The 20,520-nt window shown below is 41.8% G+C and overlaps 1 protein-coding gene across 4 annotated transcripts in view; it reads left to right on the forward strand.

Moving 5' to 3' along the window:
* Positions 1–20,520, forward strand: part of MTCL2 (microtubule crosslinking factor 2) — a 54,384-nt gene that overhangs the window by 5,414 nt on the left and 28,450 nt on the right. For all 4 annotated transcript variants that reach the window (XM_072111849.1, XM_072111846.1, XM_072111848.1 and 1 more), the window contains exons 2-5: positions 3,456–3,680; positions 8,885–9,043; positions 15,746–15,799; positions 18,626–19,873. In XM_072111849.1, the coding sequence (XP_071967950.1) occupies positions 3,456–3,680; positions 8,885–9,043; positions 15,746–15,799; positions 18,626–19,873 (1,686 nt within the window). The remainder of the gene's footprint in view (positions 1–3,455; positions 3,681–8,884; positions 9,044–15,745; positions 15,800–18,625; positions 19,874–20,520) is intronic.

The raw sequence follows: 20,520 nt of genomic DNA on the forward strand, positions 1-20,520 counted from the left end.
TCTTTTGAACTGTTCTATTTATTTCTGCAGATCTGAGGCTTGAAGTCTTGTTTTTGTCTTTGTGGTTTTTAGTGAGGGGTTCTTTCTTGGCTTTCTCCTTTTTTGGAAAGTCGGAGCCACTTAAGCCAGTTGCCCAAGAAAAAAAATTGGTCCAAGAAACTTTCTCTGTGCACTTGGATTTTCCGGAACTAACCTCAATCATTGGATTGAACTTGGCGTGTCTAATTTCTGCCCATGTTCACCTCTCGAGTCTTCATAGAAATGCTTAGTGCCTTCCGTGTGTTGTCCGAATTTGTGAATCAGTCGCTTGGTAACACAATCATGTGAGCCCTTTAAGAGTTTGGGACAATCTAGTGACATTGTTTGCCAGCTGTCGTTTTTGTGGATATACAGCTCCGCTACGGAATCCACACTGATGACATGCGTACCGCAAAAACAGTCCATTGTTCGGTTGTTGTTTTCAGCCCGAGAGTATCACACATTTATGTATGGGTAGCCTAATGGCACAAAATAGTATGATCTAGACAGGTCAAGAGAGGTCATAGGTTATGGATAAACTGAAGAAAGTGTAGTAGCCATTGGTATGTTGCGGTTGTAGCGCATTTGTCTTTTGTATAATAAGATTCAATGGATACAGTGATACTCAGCGAAATTTTCTTGTATTAATTGTGTCGCCGTAGCCTTATTGGTATTTTGGGGCATGAACAGTCATGACTATTGGCAGCAGGTTACAGAGCATGAAATAACTCAGTATTACATAGAGATGAATGTACAATATGAAGATCTCCTCCAGTGATAACTTTGAATAAAGTGAGTAATCCTCTCGCAATGGGTCTCCAATCCTACGTTTTTCCGGCATTATTATGTCGTCTTTGGACGATTGCCCCATCTCCCTATTTGAATGTCTGCCGGATGACCAAGCTTGTTCTCCACCTCAGGTTTTGACATGTTTTGGCCTTGTCTGTGTATTTTCTTATGATAAGCGGCATACATGATCAGGATTGTACAGAATCTCTGCAGGATAATATGTGTTTATGTAAGGGCGGCGCAGGATGGTGGGGGCGCGTGGGGCTGTTTATACTGAGTCAAGGCCTCTGGCAGGAGTAGTCACATCTTCTCCACATTCCATACAAAGCCTCAGTATTTCTAGTGTGCATGGATCAGACCCTACCAAAATAACCCAGCCTTGTCCCCTGTCATAACAGGGTGTAAAATATCCTACATACACGGGCTCAGGCCACTGTATTCTCAAAATAATCACTGGTTCTCCAATAATTCAATGCTCTCCTTAGGCTGGATTCATATGCGTGTTCATCCTTATCTCCTTGTTCATAAATGGAATATTGCAGACTTAAGGTCTATTAGACTAACATTGGACAGCATCTTCAATGTTAATTTAAATGGATCTATGCACACGAATGTGTTTTCACAGATCCATGTAGGTCCTATTCCTGCCTGTGTTTCTGGCCCATGCCCGTGGCCCGGGAACGTGAAAAATAGGGATGTCGCACATATGGCACAAGGATGTAATCTGTGTGTTGTCTGTATTTATGGGTCAGTCACAATAATGTGACCCTTCAAAAGTTTGGGACTAGCTACTGACATCATTTGCCAGCCTTCTGTTTTTTTTGGGGCAAAATCAGATGACGTATGGATGAAACGCTCGCTGTTTTTGCGTATACGGATTACATGTGGACCACAAAATCGAACCACGGATTTATTCTCGTAACCGCGTGTGTTCTTTATTGTGAAATACTTAGTAATTTTTGCATTAATGGTAAAATCAGACTTATCGGGAACCTGTTTTAATAAATTCTTACTGTCAACAATCACTTTTTATGCCGTGTTGTGCTATTATCATTTTTTATCCCTGGAATAACCACAGACTGGCAACAGATGAGATTGTAATGCCAACGTGTCAATTGTTTTTAGATGTATCCAGTAGGATAATGAAGCGGCAATATAAATACGCTGAAACAACATAAGGTGTTAGATGTCATATCCATTTAGTGTCTGACAGCGGAGCGTCACATTTCTCATTTTAGTTTTCATCGCTGGGTGTAACCGTTTTCTGCAGCCAGTGACTTTTAGGAAATAGGCGCCCATGTAGTGAGCGGATTATATCGTTCTCCTCCCTGTTGCTTTATGTTATGGAGATTAGATACACGCACTGCGGATGGGTGGTGGACCTGGCGGGCAGATTGCACTTGTACTTGCTTTTGAATTATTAATTGTCTATTCAACTTGGTTTTATTTTGCTGCCAAATCCGACAGTAAAAAAACTCTTCCCTGTCCGGGAGGTGAGGGGCTGCAGGACAGCTGCCTACGTCTCCTCTCAAGCTGTCGCTTCGCTTTTTCTTGCTCGTGCCCTTCCATGCGTGAAGATCCCCTTCCTGACCTCAGACGTTAATCTCATTGTGTTTGGGCATAGAATGATACAGAGTTTAAGTTCTTGAGGAATGGCTCGCCAACGGACATGACCGTGCCGGCTGCAATGTGACCGTGTCTATGATACTAAACTATCATGGCGTATAGAGACTTCTCCATGCCCAGTGTCCATTATTTCTTTTACTATGTTATCTTTGACTGTACTATTGTAAATGCTTTCCCTCAACCCCTGGACTCCGCATTTTGCTTGGCCTATATAAACTCGAACTAACAAATCTGCAAAAGTTGGAAGCGATAGACCTTAATAAAAGGTTTGGGTCAAGCTTTTGCCTCGCTGTTAAGAATAGGGATAGCTGTGGGGTAAATCTCTAAAGGACCAGGTAATAGACAGTGGTGGTCCAAGTTTCGTCTTCTGTTTCCTAAGGGCGTGTTCACATGTACATTGAAGGCTTGATTCAAAGACATTTCTCCAGATTTCACACTAACTGCTACTGTCTTTACATCACTAAAACACAGATGAAAATAGAAAACCTTGTAATACAGCTGTACTTGTTCTAGGGCCCTTCCTGTCTTTGTTCCTTAATTAAAGGGGTTGTCCAGAATTATTATCCCCCCCCCTTCTATGGAAAATAACAAACATTCGCTTTTTCTTCTGATCAATGTGGGGGCACCTATCACTTCTGGCTTCTGTTTGTGTATATAGAGGTTCAATGGCACTGCTTCAAAAGTGTGAGCTTGCTCTACAGGCTAAAGAAGCGATGTCCATGTGTACAAACAGAACCTGGGAGTAATGGGTGATCATGGTGAATATACACCAGTTTCACGTTATTCATTGTGGGCTTAAAGCACATTATAAAATATTTTGTGTTGTGGCTTTATAGCAGAAATGCTGCAGATTTTCAGCTGCAGAAAAATACAGTTCAGTCCTACACTCATATTAGCCCATTTAACTACTTCCACTCTCCTCCAGACTTGGTGATTATGTACTTGAATATGTGTTTAATTTAAAAATGTATAATATTTTAGTTTAAGCCTAATTTTTTTTTTTTTACATTTTATTCATATAGGATGAGATTGAGGAGCTAAGGTCAGAGATGCTGGAAATGAGAGACGTTTACATGGAGGAGGATGTATATCAACTTCAGGAACTCCGACAACAGCTGGAGCAAGTTCACAAAACTTGCCGAATCCTGCAGTACAGACTGAAGAAAGCTGAGCGCAGAGGACTACGTGTGGCACAGACCGGACAGGTGGATAGTGAACTCGTCAGTACCCTGGAGCAAGACGTTAAGGTACTGATTATAAGTAATTGTATGCTGGATGGCTGCCTGGATTGGTGACGGGCTTTGGATTTAACGTTTTGTTCTTTTATGTACTGTATATACTCGTGTATTAGCCGAGTTTTTCAGCACAAAAAATGTTTTGGTAAACCTCACCTCGGCTTATACACGAGTCAGTAAAAAAAAAACTTACATACTCATGCTCCGGTGCCCCAATGCTCGTCGTGGGTCCCGATCCTCGGCGCGGCTTCTCTTCGGTCTTCTCTCTGCTGTATTAGTGGCAGGGATGCATCCATGCGTCTAGTGATATATGAAACAAGGAATTATATCGGTGGGAAAGTAGGAACTCCTTGTATCATATCGCTATAACGTGCTGTGGTTTGTCTGTGCATCCTGGACCATGCGCTGGACATATTTTACATATTAAGCACGGTGTAGATGCAGAACTCCGAGCATCACAGTGACATGACTCCTTGCATCATATACGAATGTAAATGATGGTCCAATGCATGGACAGACCACCCGATGCTTCAAGCCTAAAGCTACATTCACACTGCCACACGGGGGACGTATATACTTCTCTCATAGACGGCAGTGGGCGCACGGCACCCTACGGGAGCGGTATGGTGCTGCACACGTGCAGCGCCGTACCCCATGAAAAGATAGGACGTGTCCTATCTTTTCACAGCACAAGGTGCCGTTCGCCATTTATCCCTGTGGAGAGGGGCGGGGGTGAGCGGCTCACCTCCTCCTCTCCCCGTGTGCCTGCCGTGCTATGTTGAGTCAAATGTTGTAGCATTAGAGATGTAGTGTATTGTAGTGTAGAGATGTATGTAGAGTGAAATCATGTAGCACCAAATTTTGTTGTTCCTTTTGCATAAAAATAATGGAGATTTTTTTCAAAAACTGTTTTGACGTGTAGCAGTTAAAATGTACTCTGTATTTTGATCAAGCTGTGAATTGCAGGATCTGGAGTTATACAGATGGCAGCATTTTGCATCCCTATCTGTAAGCCATTGTAGGATGTGAATATATTTTGGTATATTTGCATGTCCTCTGCTTATAATCTTGCTCATACTACATCATGTCTTGCCCAGTCCATTGTAGCTTGTCTTTAATTTGGCACGGTTTCCCACCACATGTGGAGGGAGGTTTTTAAAATGCCGTCCATGAACATTATAGTATGAATAGCACATATCCATCTTTTGTAATGTAACCATTCATGTAAGCAGTACATGTGGCTGGTGTTGTGCATGCATAAAGTCTTGTGATCTCCATGCAGAAAAGGCTGAGCCACAAAAATCAATGGGTAACACAAAGATGTAATGACCCCCGGACACATTGATACAAGTTCTCTGTTCTGCACTCCTGTACATGAGCCTCCAGTGTATTGCCGGAAGCAGGGCTCTACCCTGGTTGCCTAGTAACTCCTCACAGGCTCCGGCCTATGTTTACATTGCAGGCTGCAGCCTTCCTATTTCTCATGGCTGCCTTTTCCATTATTACACTTCTGTTGCCAGCTTCTGCTGCTTCCACACAAAGACGCTCAGTATTTAGGAGTCTGGCAGCTACGAGAATGTATTAGTGACGGAGACAATTTTACTACCAGGTTAAGAAATTCACCTGGCTGTGTGTTTTATAGATGGCACTTGAGGCGTTAAGGTTACTTTGTACATCAAAATTTTCTAAAATTTATATATATATTTTTTTCCATGAAAATACTAAATAAAAGTATCTAAAGACATGATCTGTTTTTTCTTTGTTTTCCAAAAGCAAGAACCAATGGCTGCCAGAGGACATTTTTATGTCAGACATCTTTTTTGTTTTTTTTTTAATAAACAATTATTAAACCAGAAAGGGATCTAAAAAGAAAGTTAGAAGCTTTCCATCTTCACAACTGTAAGTGTATCGTGCAATCTGTTCGGGTTCAAAAATCTTTTCTTTCAGGACGTGTTCACACTTGGTTCATCTGAAGCGCCTTCAACAAATATAGAATCGCTCTTGGAAGCTAGCAACACGTGTGTGTTTTACCTGTGTGTGCACATGAACTAGGGCTCTACAAGGGCATGTAAAAAGCGTATTATGGAGAAGTGCATGGCCCAACAAACTTGCTGCATAATTGGAATCCATGATGCTGTAATTTTGGGTTGGCTGCAGTTTGGAAAATATAGTCCCCAAGAAAGATGGATATGGACGGCACTTGTCAATCTTCTGATATTCTTCTTCCTATATTTACGCATAAAGGAGTTGTGTGAGACGACGGCCGTTTCGCGCTAGTTGTGCTACCTCCGGCCTCGTTACTAGATACTAAAGAGGCCAGAGGAAGCACAACTAGCGCGAAACGGCCGTCGTCTCATCTTGGGCTCCAACATGTCATCCCTCCCCTAAGGTTTGTATATCTCCTTTATGTAATTATGCAAATAATGGGACACAGAGTACTTTATTAAAGCAATGTAAGAGTTGTCACCGTCATGGGAAAAACCATAGATCCATAACAAAGAATGACATCTGTTTTTTGGGGAAAGAAAGGTTGGGCCACTTTCACTTGAAGCAAATTTAGCAATTTGGAAAATGTTTTCTCTTCTCGATGAGCAGTCACCTCCAAATAATGTCCAGATCCAGTCATCGCATGCGAAATGCCTACCTTGCTAAAGGGATCATACCACACATACTGTCGTAGGGAATTGCTTTGTAAGCAATCAATCCCCTAAATTCTTTATCAAAACAGAGTATATACATATGAGAAACCCATGGCCCAGCATAGGTGTCCCTATTGTAAGGAGAAGTTGGACCACTTCTGTTGTCCCGAAGCGCTTCCATAAACCAGTAACATCTCTACAAATAGGGAAGGGAGTATAGAGGATGGAGTGTGTGTAGGCTCGTGATCCAGTGTGCAGAACATCTCCTGACAATTATTGTACAGCTGGAGAACTGAGATTGCAGTGTATTTCATCATCCATGAGCTGAGCGCCAGCAGGAAAGCCCAACGCTCCTCCCGCTATGTGGTGGCATTCCTTACACTGTCCAGACCCTCTGTGTATTCGGAGCACACTCCTCTCTGTGTCATGGAGGGAGGAGGATTATTCCTACAGAGTGGGCTGTGGATGACATTTTGATGTCCAGGCTGTTGCTGGACCTTTTATTAAATACATTCATATTTAGGAAAAATACCATGAAGTGATTGTGCAGCTTTTGTTATTGCGTTTTTATTTTTATTTATTTGCTCTAGGGTATGAAGGTAGTCCAATCATGTACAATTTTCTGGTTTCTTCTCCCTAGAGGACAATGAACAAAGAATACAAACTTCTCCTCATTTCCATCTTTACATAGTGACTCATGGAAAATGACCAGCGGCCTCTCTGTGGGAAGTGATGACATGTGTTGCACTTTGCATATCATTGTCATATTATCATATTGTTTATCGTGCATGGACCCCTAAAGGGGGATGGGGTGTAGATCCTTCGAGGCTTCCTTCACATCTACTTAATTTTTTTTTTTTTCATTTTATAAAAATTCTGGAAACTGGAATTTGAAATTTCTATTGTGTGTGTGTGTGTTTTTAATAGTTTGTTTTCTGTCTTATAGAAGGAGTATATGAGAAGTATTTTAGATTAAAGAGAACCTGTCATCAGGAGCCCCTTTTTCTGGCTCCTCCTTGTCCCCATAGAGAATATTGTACACATTGCAAAATAGATTTTAAAACTTTCTTTTTAAAACTCTTTTTCCGCAAGAAATGGATAAGTTGTGTCCAAAGTTTACCTGTCTGTATGCAGAGCTCTGTCCCTTGTCCAATGGGAGTAGCTAGTGAGGAGTGGGGCAGACATGGGGTAAACATGGAAAGTGTTTTTTTTTTTTTTTTTTTTTTTTTTTTTTTAATTTGAAATCGATGCATAAAGGAGGGGTTTCCAGAGGGTGGGGGTGGGAGCACTCCTCAGTGTCCACTCCCATGGGACTAGGGACACAACTCTACATACAGAAAAGTTAGATCATATTTTACTATAAAAACTCTTTGGCTATGGGTTCCCTATTTTTTTATGGGGACATGGGGGAGCCATACTTTGGACCTGACTTGCGCTGTGTGACCAAAAATTGATGCATTGTTGTAACCTTTGATTATGTTGAACTAATGAAAATCTACCATCAAAATCCATCATGATAAACCAGGGACATACTGATAGATCCAGGCACCGTGACTGTGGTAATCCTCTTATATTTGTTATCCATGGCCTCCTTCCTTCTAAAATCAACTTGACTCATTAACATAATTTTAAGATGGTTATGGGTGTGTTCTCAGGGGGGAGGGGTTGACTGGTATGTGCTGCTGCAGTGTAATAACAGCACAGGTGGCTTCTGTTACACGCCCATAGCCCTTCTGGCTCATTAGTATAATTTTAAAACTTGATTTCAGAAGGTAAGGGGCCATGGATAATAAATATAAGAGTAATGGTGCCTGGATTGATGAGTAAGTGACCTGGTTTATCATGCTTCACTTTGAATCAAAAAGGAAATCTACCTTTAAAATCAAGCATGGACCCAGCTACCCTGACTGTGGTTATCTTTTTAAATTTCCTCCTTCCTTCTAAAATGTAACTTTTAAAATTCTACTAATGAGTCTGCAAGGCTCCTAGGGGTGTCACCAGAGCCCCTCTGTTCCAAAGCTTCACAGGATGTTATCCTGTCTAACTCTCCCTGCGCCTGATCGCGCTGCAGCAGACTTTAGTTCCGGCTCACAGTGGGAGGAGAAAGTGATCTTGCACACGGTAACAGTCTGATTCTGCAGCACAGAGGTGTTCTTTTAAAACACCTAGGTGTCCTTCAGGCTTATTAGCTGTGTTAAAGGTGTCTCGGTTGCTTACCAACTAACATTGTACAGTATAGTGGTTATACTTGGTATTGTACTCGGCAGCATTCACCTTGTCACTGGAGTCCCGCTGATCGTGGAGGTGTCAGATTCCTAACTGATCCAGAGGACCTGCACTAAGAATAAACCACCAATATTTTATTCTGGAAATCTCCTTCAATACTGCACTTGGCTCGTATGATATGGATCAGAAGTATAGGTTGTGCTTGGTTTATCTTTATCTAGATCCTTGTTCTTGCTGTCTAATTTACTGACTTTGGAGGGGCAGACACATGTCCATATTTCCCACACCCCTGTTTCTGCAGCACCACCTCTTGTTCTTTCCTGGTTGACTAAATGTTCATCTCTTTAACAGGTGGCCAAAGATGTCTCTGTGCGTCTTCATAATGAGCTGGAAGCGGTGGAGAAGAAGAGGATCAAGCTGGAAGAGGAGAATGAGGAGCTGCGTCAACGACTGATAGAGACGGACCTGGCCAAACAAGTATTGCAGAATGAGATGGACAAAGTAAAGGAGGTAAAGATCTGAATCCAGATCTAAACGATTCAGAACTCAATGTGACTGACATGTTCACTCTGCTGACGTGTGTGTTGAAGTTAATACTAGCATCTGTTTCCTCTTTTATTCCTCTTGGAAATTGTTTGATTTAGCAATGTCAGACTGTAGAGTGACACCAATTTGGGAGTTTCTTTTCCCCTTCTCCTAATCTATGCATACATCTATAAGAAGTATAGCAAACTAAAAAAAATGTTAGCTGCTATATGATAATACAGACAGTACCCGTGTACAGTATATGTTCTTTAGGTTTGTTCTAAGAGGACCTGTCACCAGATTATAATAGTGTATCTGCCTCATTGGATACATCCAGCCGAAGCCTCGTAATGTATACACTGTGGTGGGTGGGTGAGACGAGGCACTTATGATATTCTGTGTGCATGAAACTCCAGCTATGATTGATGAATGTCCTCCCTGTGTTCTGCTGGTAAATAATGCAAAATACGTATTTTCTTGTGGGTTTTTTTTTTTTTTGCAAACGTAAGTATTTGGTTCCGAATGCATCTGCTTTGGGGAGTAGTTCTTTCCCACTGCACTTGATTTGCCCTTCTAAACAGGTAAACGTAGGCCTTGGAGTGTGGTCCTCCAGTCCTGCTCCTCCAAGTCTTAGGGGGTCTATGACAAACATGGCTACCTTCTGTATGCCACCCAATAGATGGGAAAAAAACATGTGTAGTGACTTCCGATGAAAAAAAACTAAGTTTTTACAGACCGAAAACTAACAGATGGAAAAATAAGGTCTTACGGTGATTTGAGTTTTTGTTTTTCAGCTTTTCTTTCTAACAAAGTTTAGTGAACTTAAGGCACTTTGCTATTCTGTCTCTCTGGCCTAAACAAGCTGGAGGCAGCTGGAGAAGATACAATGAGCCCCTATCAGATCTCATCACATGCCCACATCTATTTTCTCCTGGAGTTTCTAGCTTTGAGCGGTGGGGTCATATGGCGGCTTTATTTCCAGGGTTTTGCCTGTAGCAGTCCCCAGTAACGTAGATGTGAAAGGGTTGTTCTTTTTGGCACGAGGAGGAGGAGGGGGATGAAGGATTAGATCATAAGCAGCTGGAAGTTCTCTCCAGCGGTTCATGTTTAAATATGCAGAACTGCCCCGAGTTTAGAAATACACAAAGAAGACTTTCAAAAAATGCTCCGTGTTCGTAACGTGGCAGGAAGCCAAGCGGAGCGCGGCCGCCAGATCCAGCAGTTGCATCGTTGCCATTTTAGGAAGCTAGGGTGGGTAGAGAGCAGGGCCTGCTGTGTTTTATAGTGGTAAGATGTGTTTTAAGATGAACATAAAAGCCGTCCTGGTTCATGAGGATTGTTTTCATTATCTTAAAGGAACCGGTCTGCCATTCTGACCCTCGATCACCGCTATGTACGACATTTCTGAACATACCCGTGAACTCGACGACTCAAATTAATCTTCAAGTGTCCGCTGGGTGTGTTTTGATTAGGCAAGTGCCCTGCAATATTTGGTTTCAGTCACATTGAAAGGAGATTAGAGATATTAAATCTACCATCAAATAAAGCATGATGAACCTGCCTTCTAAAATGAATTTTGCTAATGAACAAAAATGGCTATACCAGAGCTCCTCCGTACTCTGGCTTCACAGGCTGTTACACTGTCCTCCCTCCCGGAGCAATACCCCTTCCCTATGCTTCCAGTTAACTTTCAGAGCAGTGTAACAGTGTAATAGCCTGCAAAGCTGCAGCAATGGATGTGCTCCAGAGCCCTTCAGGCTAATTGGCATAATTTTAAAAGTTGATTTTAGAAAGGAGACCATGAATAGCAAATATAAGAACATGACAACAGTCACAGTGCCTGGATCTATAAGTGCGTGCCCTGGTTTATCATGATGGATTTTGATGGTAGATTTTCTTTCAAGACATTAATCAAGTGCTAAGATCACTGAAGAAACACCAAGCAGACACTTAGAGATTAATTTACATGTGGTGCAGAAGGGTGAATCACGTTGGAAAAGTTTTACAAAGTGCAATATATAAGATATAGAGAGGGAGAAAAGAACTTGGAGCAGCCCTCACTGTAGAAAGTTTCCCCAGCCATTGCTTACATGGAATACCACAAAGCATGCGAGGAATATGCTCTAATAAACAGGAAATTTCTCTGAATACATAACATTGCAATAGACTCTCACCCTGCCTGCTATCTTATTTCTTATGTAACCTGATCCCTCCTAAAATGCTGGTAGCGTAAGGCCGGCGGCACGCGTGGCGTTTTGAACCCGTTTTTGGGGCGTTTTTAAGCAGTCCGTTAAACGCACATGTTTTTTGAAAACTCATCCGTTTTTGACCCGTTTTAATTAAGATAATTGGTAAAACCGGTCAAAAACGGATGCGTTTTCAAAAAACATGTGCTTTTTTTTTTTTTAAGGACTGCTTAAGAACGGCCCAAAAACGGGTTCAAACGCCACGTGTGCCGCCGGCCTAAGGTTGATGCCACACTGCATTCTTGGTGCGTTTTTATATGCACTTAAAATGCATATGTTTACCATATGTTTATGGCTTGTTTGGATCCGTTTTTCCTCATTTGTGGAAGTGTAAAAATCCTGTGAAGCTGATTCAAACCAGTTAAGCGCAAGGTAAACATTTAAAAACACAATTAAAGAGGACCTGTCACCCATAATTTCGGCACTAGTGCTTGAACAAACGCCGCAGCGTTAGAATGATAGCGTTACCGGAAATCTGCGGTGGGGTACAGTGTAATTGTCGGACCGCGCGCAAAGCGGTCCGATGTATTCATGAGGGGACGGGGTTGCGGCGTGGTTGGGGACGGTGGCAGTCACCGCCGGCCTATGGAGCGAGCGGGGCGGTTCGGGGAAGAGGCAGCGCCGATTACACTGTACCCCGCCACAAAGTTTCTGGTAACTCTATCACTGCGGCGTTTGTTCAAGCACTAGGAGCTGCTTACTTTAGTGAGCAGCTCCTAGCGCTGAAATTATAGGTGACAGGTCCTCTTTAACTAATTGTACTCCACATGAAACCTCTTTGGATGATTTTTACTGAAAAATTGGTTACTCTGTTATTCCTACTGAAATTAAATTCCGCCGTGTGGACGGTCAGTTTTGCACGAACATACTTTATACCTTTTGAGAAGTGTATTGTTAATTTCCAGGCAATTTATTAGATATTTCTAGGGGGGTAATGGCATGATACAATGTCCAAACCTGACATATTAATCTTTATTTATATAGCGCCATCAAATTCCGTAGCGCTTTACAACGAGGAGGAATGACACCCTCCTATCTGAGGACAGGTTTGCAACATGTTTTTTTTTTTTTTTTTTTGAGGCGGTAGGTGGTAAAACTTTGAGGTGCTTTAAAAATTGGATCTAGGAATCCCCTCCGGAATCCTCTGATTTCTATTGCCGTTTCACAGGCGGATGACGATTTCTGCAATGGAAACCAGGACAGATTCGGATTCAAGGCCATCTTTTAGATTGGGTTTTATTTTATTTATTTTTTTTTTTATATTATTTTGTATAGGGAGCACTATTTATGTATACATCCATCACTATATACCGTTTTGATTGATATCCCTCTCCCTCAGCTACTTGGACTTCATCCCTTTCTGCAGTGAAGAATCTGAACGTATCAGGAATAGACCATCATTTTTTTTCCTGAATTGTATCTGATCTAAAGTGACAATTTCGTTTATCACGGAGTAGCAGAGGGTTTTTTTTTTTTTTTGTTTTTTTTTGACTCGATTAGTAGCTTACCAATACGATCAGGTCCCTCCTTCCTGTAGCCCCCAGCAAAAAGATAAGCGGCTTCCCGTAATGTGAAATGGATTACAGCAATGTGAATAGTGGGTACATTTCTGCTGAATTAGCAATATCCAGGAGTACAGATAGGCCGTGGCATTGTTCGTTCCTCGCAGTAACATGTCTGACACTTGCTGTTTTTCCTTTATACCATCCGGACGTGTTGGGGTCGATGTGATGAAGACGGCAGGAGGTGCAGGGATCAGGAGGCGCGAGGCCTGGTGGCCTTGGGAGATGCGTCCTGGACAGCAGATGGCTGCTTTGTCAGATTTACAAAGATAAATAATTGCCCGCTCAGTGTCTCTTATACCCGTAAATTGAGCTAAGAGCATTTTCTATATTCACATGCTGCTTCCTCGCTTCAGTGATGTAAATCTTGTTTAAAGGGACAGTTGTGGGGGTGAGAACGGCTGTCATTTGACATGTGGAGGTTATGACACTGCCCGGGGGTAAATTTGCAAAGGGGCCATATTAAGACAATATGCAATATACATCGGTGTCAGTAATTGAAGTTGTGCAGGGATTATAAACCATGTAATCCTACAAATGGCTGCCCGTGCGATATCACACAGGTGTATATACGTATGACACAGCGTAGGTGCTCCTGCCTTGTGTACATATAGAAGGATCAAAGAAGCAACTTCATTCCCATTCTACAACGTCCAATAGCAAAAAGTCACATCCAACTTTACACTCATTTATTTTATTTTGTTTTTAAATACATCATTGAGGGAACAGATGTCCCATGCGATGATGGCGGAGAGTGAATAGGTAATAAAAAAGGGTCTTTATTTGTTGATCTGGGTCACTAAGCACCACCTGATCTTTGTGTTACATGAGGCTAAGGCACCGTTCTGACATTATATCTGTCTGGCATAGTGGGCTGTGTGCCAGCCTCGTCTTCTGCCCACCAACCCCAGCCCTGTAGTCTGCATCAGCTAACACTTAGGCTGCATTCACATAAACGTATGATTTCTGCAGTCCCGTATTTTCCTGCCATACAAGACCGTATATACGTGACGTTTTTCATACGTACGCAGCACGTATTTAACCTGTATTTATACATCCCCATTGACTTCTAGGGCATACGTATCTGAAATACCGGGAAAATAGGATATGCTCTATATTTTTGTACGGGCAGTATACAGTATGCTGTTAACAACTGCAATATAAATAGTTGGACATATTGTCCATTGAAATGAATGTGGCCATATGTAACCCATAAAAAAGGTACAGTACGGATAGCATTCGGCCATTTGCATACGGTGATGTGAATGCAGCCTCAATCTGTGACATTTAACATCTCTGAAATCTGCCACTATCAATATTTGTCACCCCAAACTTATGAGTTGCCTTAATCAGGTTGTTTTTTGTGTAGTTGCCTTAGCAATAGTCTAAACCAGGGGCTTTTACAAAGCACTTCAACCCCAATACGGGCAGTCCCCGGGCTACATACAAGAGGTTCCATAGGTTAGTTCTTAAGTCGAAACTGTATATTTTATCACTGTAGATCAAGATAAAATTTTTTGCTGTAATTGGACCAAGGATAATCAATAAAGCTTCATTACAGACACAGTTTGGGTCTATAGTAAAGCGTTGAGAGAGCTTCACAAGAGGTCACAGTGGGCAGAGGGGCCCGTCTTTAACTAGGGGTCGTCTGTAAGTCGGGTGTCCTTAAGAAGGGGACCACCTGTAATGAGAATGAGTCCTCATAGACCCAATTAGGACATCAAACAGATTTAAAGGTTTTACTGGCCTTTAAATAACATATCCATATAATAGATACTACAGCCAATTCCACCATAGAGAATGGAAAAGGAAGGAGACGGCTCCATTTTCGGTGCAGTGGTCAGACCAGGTAATTACAGATTAGCTCCCATTCATTTGTATAGGTATAGGAGCTAAACTGCAATGACTGGGTTCAGCCACTACGCAGAGGTCGGCACTGTCTGCTTGATCTGTGGGGGTGCTATTGCTATTCACATATTGATGACCTATTCTTAGATGCACAGGCATGGAGGGGGTACAGATACTATAAGATGTAAGCTGCTTCTAGGCCAACATTATGACATTCGTTTTGTAAGAAACTTTTTAAGGTTACAAAGTTTTTTTCGCTTAGGGTTTGTTTATGCAGAAATATTAGGCAGATTTTGTGATGTAATTTATGCACGTTGGATTTCTGGGAACTGCTATGGAAATTTTTTACTAGCGGCAATTACATAAATCAAAGTGTTCATAATTCATTGATTCATGTAAATGAAAGATTCTCTTTTTTTATATATATATAATTAATCTTGAAGTTCATCAGGAAGGCTGTCCTTTGGCTGTTTTGCTTAATTCTGGGCTAGAAATGTGTTGTGTTAATTATCACAAAGGGCAGAATTAATTTGTTTTTAACACCTTCACGTGTGTTTCAATCAGTCTGTGTTAGCTTCTCAGATGCTATGTGCGAGAGATCTGAGGAAGGATCCAGTAGGGAAAACTTTAAAGGGAACCTGCCAATGCGAATATGCAGTCCTGTCTGCAGGCAGCATGTTATAGAGCAGGAGTAGCAGAGCCAATTGTACATGGTGTCCTATGTGCAGATAGCATGTTATAGAGCAGGAGGAGCTGAGCAGATTGTACATAATCTCCTATATGCATGCAGCAGTAGATGAGAAGATTGTGTTAGGAAGGGCTGGTTAGGAAGGCCCTACACATGTACAGAGTGTTAAAGGACCAAGTCTACTGTCAGAACCAGAAGACTACGGGGGACGTTCCTATTCTGTGTTTCTTTTGTTTGTTTTAACGGAATGTTACTGCATTTTCTTTTCCTTTCCTGTAACTTTCACCATTGAACACATACACAGTTCAAACTTCATTTTATTTTATTTTTTTGTCTTTTGTAGAATTCCTTAAAACGGAGAAGATCCGGAAAATTGGAAAAGAAACCCTCCCCTCAGGTAAGACTTGGCAGAGCAGAATAGTATCATATATAGAGCTTAGGATGTATTATATGTAATGTAATCCTCATCTATTGATGCTTTGTGCATCGTGGCCATGAGTAATGTCCAGTCCCCATTGTCTTGTGTGTTGTCAGAAAGTTTTACAGGCAAATGTCATTCTGAGGAAGATATTACTGCATGTGGATGTGACTTAGGACACTGTTATATATAGGAGTGCTGTTCTTTATAGTCTGCTTCCAGGCTTATGGGGTGTGTAGGACTTTGAAAAGCTTTTTAAGAACCCTGTACAAGAGCAGAGAATGTAAATGTATATTTAGCTGATTCGAAAAACCACATTAAGGGACTTGGATAATAGTCACGTCTATTTTAGTAAGTACTTGGAGTACTTATGTAGTATCTACTCTGGGGCATCTAACAACTCTGTGTTGTATCCTTCCTTTATTCCTCCTAGAAATATAGGTATAAAATAAAACCCAATTCACATGCTGAAAATACAATGTCCATTATGCAAGTGAGTGTTAACATTCCCTTTAATTGGGTGCACAGGCATTGGGACTGTCTATGTGCCATGTTTTGGTGCATAGCCAGCTTCCTAAATGACATGATGGATGGGCACGCTGTCTGTCGTTTGGCGTCATGCCAGCGTGTAGCCAAACATTAGTTAATACTCAGATAGATAGATGACTGATCTTCTGTTGCACGAAGCAACAAGAAAGGTTCCTGCTGCAGATTTGGGGTAATTTGTTTCTGGATTATTCTGGGACTAATTAAAAAGTCTCTTCTCATTTACATTTTTTTTTTTTTTGCATGTTTGATTATATTCGTTTCTGGCGGATCATTAGCATATTCTCCTCCCGCGTTAGATCTACATCTCAATGGCGCTTTGATTAAGAGAAATAAAGGGGGGCTTTGAAAGGCGTCTCTTGATTACAGTGTAACGGCATCTGAGGAGGATTGAATATTTTAGGGGGGCCGGGGGGATGACAGACAAATGCTATTCTGTTCTGTGCACTAGTATGGCAGATTAATGACAGAGGGGAAGCTGTGTGCCGCACACAGAGCCGCACTCGGGGATAGCCGGCCAGGCTCATAATATTTGTACAAGTTGGTACAAAAGGCCATTACATCTGTGTTTTCTATGAAAGCAAGTTACAGTGGCAAACCCACTATTACCACAATGTCATGTTGTCTGGGGTGTCCCCACCACCTGGAGCTTATTAGCCGCCTCTATGTCTAGAGCTCATTACAATTAAAGACATGCCGCCATTGGTGGAAATGTATTTCAAGCACGTAGGGAGTTACTCTGCCCCGAATACATATGGGTATAGTCCTTTACACTTGCGTTAGGTAATAATCGACATATGTTTTACCTTGATAACCGGCAAAACACATGTTGCTACTTACCGATTGCAAGCGCCACAGGGGGAGATTTATCAGAAGTTTCTGAGATAAAACTCTTCTAGTTGCCCATGGAAACCAACCGGAGCTCAGCTTTAATTTTATTAACCGTGGGAATATGAAAGCTGCGCTCTGATTGGTTCCCATGTACAACCAGAACTTTTCTGCTCTAAGCGACTTCTCACAAATATCCCCCTGAACCTGTATAACCTGGAACATTTGCAAATTTTTTTTTTTTTTTGTGCGCAACTCTTTTCCTGCAAGGCCACACCTCCTTTTTCTGAGGCTGCACCCATCATGGCATTTGAGTTGCAATTTCTAAACTGGTTAAGCTAGAAACTTTAGAAAAAAAAATAGGCAAGGATTGAAAGTTTTTGATAACTTGTTCATACTGTGAAGCGGTAGTCCTGATGGGAGTCTGGGACTAGAGATGAGCAGACTTGTAGGTTCAGCATTCGGGCACATTGGCCAATCCGGCAAATTAACGTCACTAACAACTAGCCTTGGCTATGAATGGCTAGAGGGACACCCTGGAAAATCATAGCCATGATGTAGTTGTTAGGGGCGTTACTTTACCGGTTTGGCAGTTTGTGGTCCATGACCACCAAAGCAGAGCCTAATCTTTGTGTCCGCTTATATCTATCCAGGACTCCTAGTATTGTAGATTATTGCAATGTGATAAGCCTTATTCCTTGCACTGTGACTGGAATACAACAATATGAAAAACCCATAATAGAGAGGTTTCTTCAATGCATAGACGTCCTCTTAGGGAGGGAGATTGCCTAAAAAATAGTCATGGAGCCACGTCCAAGAGATCTCTAAGCCTTGTGGTTACACGCCCTGATGTCCAGAAGACGCAGCTGTTTTCTCTTCTTTTAAGGAACACTTATCTCTCTCCAGAATTTCCTGTTGTGGAGACATAGCAAACTGTGGTGAAAACCATAATACAAACATAGAACAAATGTATAGTGTGCGACGCACCCAGACGTGCCAGGCCCCTTGTTTTCAAGACTTTAAATAGCAGACATTAAAGAGGAGGCATTCTCTCCAAAAGCCAAAATATTGCTTTCTTTTGGCTGGTTCTTCACAACCGTTTTACAACAGAATTACATCAGTTTGTGCGGATGACCCTAGATGGGGAAAACCAGTTACATGAACTGCGTTCCAGTTTAGAACTTGACTAAGAAGTGAAAAGTTAATTAGGAAATTTCACATTTCTAAGCTTGATGTCTACTTATATTAAGGTTTGCTAACATGCCACCTTCTACAACAGGTTTCGAAAATGTGGATCTCTGATTGGATTGTGGTCACAAAGCTATGTTAATACAATGATCGAAAGTGATTATCATGCTTGGTTGACATCACTGCCAGTTGTTTTTTATTGTATTTTCAACAAAATCTAAATGCAATTTTTATCCCTTTTAGGAGGACAATGCAGATCTGAAATGCCAACTGCATTTTGCAAAAGAAGAATCTGCTTTAATGTGTAAAAAGCTATCAAAATTGGCGAAGGAAAATGACACCATGAAAGATGAACTAGTAAAATACAGGTCTATGTACGGAGACCTGGACAGTTCCGTATCCATAGAGGAGTTGGCAAACTCTCCACATTCCAGAGAAGCTGAGGTGAAGTCTCATCTTAAACTAGTCGAAGAAGAAGCCAACATCCTGAGTCGAAGGATAGTAGAGCTAGAGGTTGAGAATCGGGGTTTAAGAGCAGAGATGGATGAGATGAAGGTTCACGTGGAGAGAGAACATCTTGGTCAAGACTCCAGGTTTGCTTTTCCAGCTGGAGATTCTGGGGACAACTTTGTAGAGCTTAGAAGACATCTTCAGTTTGTGGAAGAAGAGGCTGATCTGCTTAGAAGATCAATGATGGAGCTGGAGGACCAAAACAAACTGCTCATGAATGAACTGAATAAATACAAGTCTGACCACGACTTGGATATTACGTTGTCAGAGGACAGCTGCTCGGTCATCAGCGAACCTTCACAAGAAGAGCTGACCAGTGCTAAAATGCAAATCGGCGAACTTAGTGGAAAGGTCAAAAAACTCCAGTACGAAAACAGGGTGCTTCTATCAAACCTTCAACGTTACGACTTGGCTTCTTGTCAAACTACAAAACCTTTGATGGAGACCGATGCAGAAGCCGGAGACTCTGCCCAATGTGTTCCTACATCTCTATGGCGCGAAGGACCAATAGGAGGGGAAACTGATTCTACAGACTCAAAAGAACGACCTGTGAAGGGTATCTTAAAATCTCCAGATGTTTGTAACAATTCTCCGTCCAGGTTACCAAAGATTAAAGACTTAGAAAGTCTCTTTGGCATTAAAGCACAAGTGGAAATAATCTGTAAAGCCATTGAGGTCTTAACATCTGACGCAAACGGGTTTCCCTCGGGCATTAAGCTCTGTACAGATAATGATTGTGGAGACTTATTGTTAACAGAGGCCTTTGATAACAGCGAAGTAACTAGTAACTCCAAACTGGTTACTGCCATTCTTTCCAGACTAGTTGGTCTACAACAGGAGCTAAACTGCTTTACTAAGAAAGTAGATGCTTTTGGAGAGTCCTGTAAAGGACAGGCGGACACTTTGTCATTACTGTCTGATACAACCTGTCCTGGTACCTCAAAAGATTCTTCCAGAAAAGAGAACTGCTCTAGTTTACAGGTGAGTGCTACATACATTACCATGCGAAACCTTCCCCTCTTCCCCCATAGCAATAACTTCTTAACTTGCTGTCTTACCCGCTTTAATTACTATACCTAACCTTTATCTGCATACATAATACTAATGAGAAACCTGCTGCATGGGACTAAAGATTAGGATTCTGCGCTCCGAGTGTGCATGACTTGTACAAGACTTGGAGTAAGTAGAAGCAGGAAAGTAAGGTTACCCCGCAGTGTATGAATGTGAATGCAGTTTCTAGACCTATTCATTTTGATGCTTCAGTAGACCATGATGTGACCCATTAACTTGCATGCAGACCGTGAATGAGGCAAATATGAAAAGGAGACACAATAGTCCTGGAATAAGGGTCGATGAGCAGCTATTTTATAGTTCCTTCCCCACTCTCTCCCTTTTTGGCAGAATATCAATATTGTTGCCTGAGGTATTTTGGTGGCCTAAATTACATCGGAGCCAGGCTGTAAATTGAGGGCATTTTGTGATCACAGCAGCGTGGACTACTGCATTAGAGAAGCTTTATGGATTTGTACAAAGCTGCCGGGATGGTCAAACCTGTACTACGAGTCCTAAAGCTGAGACTAGAAGTAGAACAGGACTGTAGAATTGTAAGCGTATGGGTGTCATGTCCT

Source organism: Engystomops pustulosus, chromosome 6, assembly GCF_040894005.1.
Source record: "Engystomops pustulosus chromosome 6, aEngPut4.maternal, whole genome shotgun sequence".
NCBI lineage: Eukaryota > Metazoa > Chordata > Amphibia > Anura > Leptodactylidae > Engystomops > Engystomops pustulosus.